The sequence below is a fragment of the Coenobita brevimanus genome, chromosome 100 (genome assembly GCF_032717465.1).
Source record: "Coenobita brevimanus isolate Jiangsu-jjx chromosome 100, ASM3271746v2, whole genome shotgun sequence".
Lineage (NCBI taxonomy): Eukaryota > Metazoa > Arthropoda > Malacostraca > Decapoda > Coenobitidae > Coenobita > Coenobita brevimanus.
Window position 1 is genome coordinate 1,620,001 of NC_137053.1, and position 7,170 is coordinate 1,627,170.

Genomic DNA, 7,170 nt, shown 5'->3' on the forward strand with positions numbered 1-7,170 from the left:
ATACTAGAATGATTTACTAACACACTCAGGGTCATATAACTCACTCTCATCTGAAATAATTCGTCTGGCATTGTTGGGGTTCATTACTAGAGACTTACATGCTAGGAATTACATTACCAGGAATTACATACTAGACTTGTCCCGACCACCAAAGGGTTAACATCTCAGGTAGGGTAATAACGCAAAAGCACATCGCCTGTAAAATGCCAAGTGCAGTATAATCAAACGTTTGGTACAAGTCACACTCTCGAAGATCTACATTCTTCTCGTCGGGTAAGGAGGTTCCCTAACACCACTTCCTTAACGGTTTATTTTCCAGACGATTCACTAATAGCCTCTTTTTTCTCCTCATATCTTGTTAATATAGAAGGATTCCTTGCAAGTAGCACACTATACTCTTTACTCTAAATTGGCCTAAAATTGTCATCTCTCCATCCTGAATGCTGTGTCGTAACAACAGATGAACTCTATGATATGGTGCTAGTCACGAGGAAATGCTATGGAGAGGATGTGGAGCCCTAGTGCTGACTTTTTCTGCCATAAGGTACATGAAATAAGATGCGAAAGGACGAAAATCTGGGCCAAGTTTGAGTGAAGAAGGTATAGCAGACACGTATCACACAGGGACGGGTGAATGGAGCTATTGTCGACTGTGCCCGTAACTTACAATAACAACATAACATAACATACAGTAACACAATAACATAACATACAATAACATAACATAATAACATGACAACAAATCAAATACTCAAAAATTAATACACTAAGTGACGTAAAATAACAACAAACTACTGAAAAGGAAGTCAGGGATAATTTTAGTCCTTTACGGCAAATATCATCTCTTTGTTAAATAGACTCCTTCCAACACCGTAGTTAGTAAAATAGATACAAATGTTAACCGAACTCTAGGGCTTAATGCTGTGTAAATACCTGTAATATACGGAGGTAAATTTACGTTCATTAGCAGAGGAAGTGGGGATAATGAGTCCACTATTAACAAGCAGCAGTGCCAATGTGAGAATAAAGACTACAGTTAACGATGCGTAACCTCGACAGTCCGTAAAGATGTTAACTCCTTTGGCACGGGATTCTGCTCCTTTATTGCATTATTGTACTACATTATTGTATTGCTTTACTGTATCGTATTATTGTAGTACTGTATTACTGCCACCTCGACGATTTTGATATTTAGGAACGGGATGGGAGTAACATGCTTTTTTTTTTAATTCTCATCTCCTGACGATTTTATTCAGCTTGAGATTGTATTTTAGAACGGGAGGGGTTCAGTAGGGATCACTATAGCTCTTATTAACCTCTTCTTTATCAGGCTGCTCACTCTGGTTGAATAAAATCGTTTGGAGATGGGGATAAAGAAAAACTAAATACATCGCTACGGAAGAGATTGCTATCTTATGCTTACTATTTCCAGACGAATTTACCACACATAAAAATGGCCTCTCGTGCTGAAGGGGCGAAGAAAGGCTGTATCTAACCCTCCAGCTCGAAAAATCTCCGCAAACCATAGTAATAAAAAAATCAAAAATATAAATAAAGGAAGAATTACGTCCTCGCAAAAACAGGAATAAAAAAAATTATTTGAACGCGATCTTGACAATTAGGTTAAGCAAATTCTGGCTGTTATTATGTGCAATTGTGTATGTTAATTGCAGGAACTGTGATATAACTAAAAATGCTGGAGAATTTAAATAAGAGAGGCAAATAGTGAGACGCCATCAACAGCCAAGTAATGTAATTGGAGGAAATGCACATACTGATTGTTATGCGTGTGTGTGTGTGTGTGTGTGTGTGTGTGTGTGTGTGAAGGTACGTGTTTATGTGCGTGAGCTACTTATGTGTGGTAGGTGCGAGGTCCCTGTAGTTGTACGTGTGGATGTGTGATGATGTGCATGTTGGTGTGTGCGTGTGTGTAAAGAGTGGTGGCAAACAATCAGATGTAATTGTGGTGGATGGAGGAGGGCAGGGTGCAGGTGGCAGAGGGCGGGAGGGTGGCAGGGGACGGGTGGGGGACAGGGTGCATAGGACAGGGGTGGGAAGCAGGGCGCAGGTGGCAGGGTATAGAGGTGGCAGGGGGGACAGAAAGGGAGGATGATGTGCAATGGAGAGTGTGCAGGTGGCAAAAGAGGGAAGGAGGAGAAGGGGAAGTGGCAAAAGGGGTAGAGGGGAAAAAACCTTAATGAGCTGATACTTCTGATGGAGCAGTTTGGAATTCCATTTTGGGAGGTACAACAAGGATTCTGATCATGCTATAAATCGTTCCAGTACTCTTCCGTGAAACACCCCTACTTTTGCCAATACACTGACTCCAGTATTATGATCTATAGTGTAAAAGTAATATCCAGACTTGCTGAAACAGTAGAAGAGGTGGCACACAGCAAAACCAATCTTCCATCTCGTTGTGAAAAGAAAAAGAAAAGAAAAAAAAAAGATTGGAGCTTCTCAGTGAACTAAATGACTCCTCCTGGGAAAAAGGGTAGCTTATATTTACATGGTGCATTATAATTTAAACTCTAGATATAAAAAGTTGATTATGATGAAAGTCTTGAACAAGGCACAGTTAAAATTGCGCGATGACAAAGGACACAGGTGTAGGGAGAGGATGAGCTCGAGTGTGGGTGATAAGGGCGGTAAATACGATGTGGGAGAAACAGTGCTTTGGTGATTTATGTATTGTGGAAAGAGCTAGATGATTATTCCTTTGGCCAGACTGAACAATATCGTCTAACATTTGCCTTAATAGACTCCTAAGTACGTACCAGATGCGGAGGAAGAGTGACTTGCGGTAATTTAAGAGCCTTTGACTAACGTGATTACTCTCAGTTGCACAATATCTTTCGGTTTTAACGTGAACAAAATATTCCAGTGTAGCAGAAGCAGAGAAAGATTTAAAAAGGAGAGGAAAGATGGGGAAAAATTAGCGTAGGATAGAAGAGAATAGTGGAGAGGAATATGAGGTGGGGAAAGTGGAAAATGATGAGGAAGGGAGGGTAGAAATGGAAAGGGGGGGGGGAAGGATATTAATATTTGATGAAAAAACGAAAGGGGAATGAGTGAAAAGGGGGAAGGGGAGGAGGAAAGGCGAGAGCATGGGGAGGAAAGAGGGTGGTAACGGAAAAGATGAGAGAGAGAGAGAGAGAGAGAGAGAGAGAGAGAGAGAGAGAGAGAGAGAGAGAGAGAGAGACAGACAGACAGACAGACAGTCAGAGAGACAGACAGACAGAGAGTGATAAATAGATAGACAGAAAAACAGATTGATAGCTAGACTGACTGATTGACTGGGAGGTAAGGAGAGAGACAGAGACAGACAGACAGGCAGAGAGAGAGAGAGAGAGGAGGGGCAGGGGTCGGAATCTGAGGTCTGGCTGTGGCTTTATTAGATTACGAACAGGTTGTGTGGGTTCCGCTCATCGATTTTTCTCCGGTGATACTTTTTCGAACTGTCTGTGATTTGTTCCAGTAGTTTCTCTCTCTCTCTCTCTCTCTCTCTCTCTCTCTCTCTCACTTTTTAAAGCGAAATATCCCTTTAAGTGAGCTATTGTTAATGATTTTCAGCATCACTTTCTGCTACAGAAGAAGTGACCCGCTCCCACCCAATGATTCACGTATTGGTGTAGGTGTTCGATGAAAAGTGTGTGTGTGTGTGTGTGTGTGTGTGTGTGTGTGTGTGTGTGTGTGTGTGTGTGTGTGTGTGTGTGTGTGTGTGTGGATGAGTGAGTCTGGATGTCATTGAGATAGCCTGGACAGAATGAAAACATATGAAATAACATGAAAGGTCCTACTATAATTGCTCCCTCTTAAGTGGCCGCGCCGGGGTGGGACTGAACCCAGGTGGAATGGTAGACGCACACGGCACCCACCCGACCGGCGGAGGCTTCAAGTTAAGGAACTGAAAAGGACGAATGTAGTAAATGCGACGAAGCACAGGGTGATTTGGCACCCAGTTTTTGACATGACCGTAGGGAGAATAGCCGATCGACAGGTGTATGTGAAGTGCATCTGTTAATATACAAAACAGTGTACAAATGTGCATGTCTGCGAGGTGAAGCCAGAATCCCGATGGCTGGCTTGATGTGTGAATGATAACATGTCTCATTTCACTAAGCATCCTGTATTACTTATCCTACCTTCAGCTTTCCTTTGCTTCTGAACCTTACCTTCCACCATTTTTATAGCTGGAAAAATGGTTAGGATGATGATAATGATGATGAATAAGGGTTGGGATGATGATGATGATGATGATGATGATGATGAATAAGGGTTGGGATGATGATGATGAATGGATGGGATAATGATAATGATTTGCTCCTGCGGAGTGAGTCACTGCTGGCAGAGGCAGCGATAATTCTTTGCCTAAGATGGTCCATGTTTATGTTTGTTGCACAGACCTGGCCTTCACCATCCATCTTGAGTTCCTACTGTGTTATTCATTCAACTGAAACTGCATCTGACCCCTACAGCCCGACTGTCTCTTCTGAATTAAAAAATAAAATACTGACTTTGGCTAGAATAATTTTAAAAAAACGTCCTCTACCTGAGGAGGTTATGGATGAGACTTCTTATATACACTCCCATATAACAAAGATCGCAGCGTTTGGTAGCAGTGAACAAAACATATATTTTAAGGTTTTCTGATATAAGTATGGGTCATTACATAACTGTGAAATTATTGTTGGGTCATTCCTTTAGAATACACATTTCACTTTACAGAAAAACAACAACAGTCCCTGCCCCTTGCATTCTGCCTCTCTTCCCCAGTCAGTGTTTTTTGTCTCATTTTTAACTGATGCGTCTGTGTCTGTCTGTCTGCACAGGGAGACGATGGAGAGCATGCTGTCTGAACACCCGTACTTCCGCAACGCCCTGGCGCCCTCCCTGGAGGCTCACCAGAGCACGGCTGCACCCCTCAGCCTGGAGGAGAGGGCCGTCCTCGCCGCCCGCGCCCACATGTTCTTCCGGTCCTCCCACACCTCCACGCCCACCACACCCACAACCTCACACGCCACCACCTCTATGGCACCTCCCTCCTACCCCAGCAGCACACTGGGCTCCAGCCTGGGCCCTGGGCTAGGTTCTGGGGTGAGTGGACTGAGCAGCCTGCCCCCAGCTCTGTCCCAACTGTACAACCTGGGCGGGAACCGCACTGCCTCGGCTCCTTCGCCCGTCAACCTGCCGCTGCAACTGTGGTCACAGTGGGCAGCTCTGCACGGCCTCAACCAAGTCAATGTCACTTTGCTGGCTCACCACGCCTCCCTAACTGCCGCCGCTGCAGCGCACACCTCACCTCCGGGCGTGGCAACCCCCTCCCGAGAGAACGGCGCTATGGCCTCGCAATCATCCAGCAGCGGTGGGGGCGAGGGGGGTGTGCGGCTGCCTCGGCCTGTGTACCCACCGTTGGCGCCTGGCCTCCACCGTTTTGCCCCATACTTCTATCCTAAGGGCAGCTCCTCGCCCACGCTGCCCCGACCTGGCTCCCCTGAACCTCGCCCACCACCTGAAGGCTCTCCTGGCCAGCCAGCCTGAGCCCGGCCACACGCCCATCTGGTGCACACGTCACCTGGGCCACAATCTCATCCTCTAACACAAACACAATCAGAGCCACAGACACGGACAGGGCAGCAGACACAACCAGGGCAGCAGACACAGTCAGACCCGCAAACACGAACAGAGCCACAGACATTCTCGGGTCCACACAAGCATCTGGGACTGCAACCTCAGCCTTGGCTGCAGTCACATTATGGACCGTCAATACAGCCTGGGTCTCACTCATACCCTGAGCCTCAGGTGTCGCACCCTGTACCTCAGGTGTCGCACCCTGCACCACAGGCGCACCCCGGGCAGCACTTGCGGGCCTCCTGCCCTGAGAGTCCGCAGGGAAACACTGCAGCCAGCTATCACTCCGGGGCAGGTGTGGCCAGGAGGGAGGCAGCGCCATACTCGACAGTGAGGCACAGTGAGTGAGGGGCACTTCATCTGTGACCACAGCGACTGATGGTCATGTGTGTGAACCCTAAATTGACACTGGAGTGTTGTGGCACCATTCCCGCCTCACCAGGCTCTGTAATGGACAGCTTCACCTACCCTGAAAATGGGTGAGAACTTAACTAACAAAAAAACATGAAGTTCACAAATTCTGTTTTCTGTGGTATTTTCTCGAAAATGAAGAATATTTATTGAGTCTGTGAGTCATCACATGTACTCTAGTTGCGCCGCCATGACAGAAATTGCATCCCAGCCCTAACAGTGGCTGACTAAATACATTTCCATGTAAGTGCAGCATGACTAATCGGGTCGGTTTGTCTGATAAGTTTATCCGTGGTGTGTGCCATAAGGGATTCACAGTGTACTACCCCATGAGCATAAGACTTCATCCGGACGTGGTGCATGGTGGGCTTAAAGTGAGCTCCCCCTTCACGCTGTCCTCTCTCATCCTCGCAACTGTAGTGTTTCTAGCTCTCAAGGCGGGGCGGGGCTGGGCGGGGTGGGGCGGGGCAGGGCAGGTATACTGGTGGGGATATCATTGGCTGGATCAGAGTTCTTTACGAGGCAAAATTAGTACCAAGAGCTCTTTAACTTATATTTACGGACCTGAAAGCCAATTACATACAGTACCTGATCAAATAAATGCTGTAAAAGATCGTTCAGTGCGTGTAAACATTTCACGGGATGCTATAAGTGTTCAGCGAAAGAAAATGAAAATCTCACCTTGATTTAGAAAACCCTTGAACTAAGCAGGTACACACGACATGTCCATTTCTTCATCGTGAACTGAAGAGGATTATTTTGATTCCAGTATTTTAAGTCCCATTCAGAGCTGACAAACACAAAAAATTCTCGTTATACGTCGACTTTTTTATCGTTATTTTTTACTGTTAACACCAGAGTAATATGCAGAAAAATGCCTGTTAAAGTTCCATCTCTTATCCATAAAGCTGAATTGCTAGTATTCCCCATTTCCCATAGGTGGTTGTACGTAAAATTTATCATATTTTGTAACCTCACGACCACTGTAACGAGAATTTGCTGAGAACAACACTATGACAGCTCACGGTAACTGTTTTTATGTTACCTGGATCTTCACGGTCATGTACCCGCACCAGACGACGACGACCACCACCACCACCACCATCCCGCTTCCCACCTGCCCTCCCG

The 7,170-nt window shown here is 45.8% G+C and overlaps 1 protein-coding gene across 1 annotated transcript in view; it reads left to right on the forward strand.

Annotated features, from left to right (window-relative positions):
• The window catches only part of LOC145414519 (uncharacterized), a 239,615-nt gene extending 234,074 nt beyond the window's left edge, over positions 1 to 5,541 (forward strand). The window contains exon 10 of the mRNA XM_080284042.1: positions 4,833 to 5,541. Coding sequence (XP_080140168.1) covers positions 4,833 to 5,541 — 709 coding nt within the window. The remainder of the gene's footprint in view (positions 1 to 4,832) is intronic.
• The last annotated feature ends 1,629 nt before the right edge of the window (positions 5,542 to 7,170 follow it).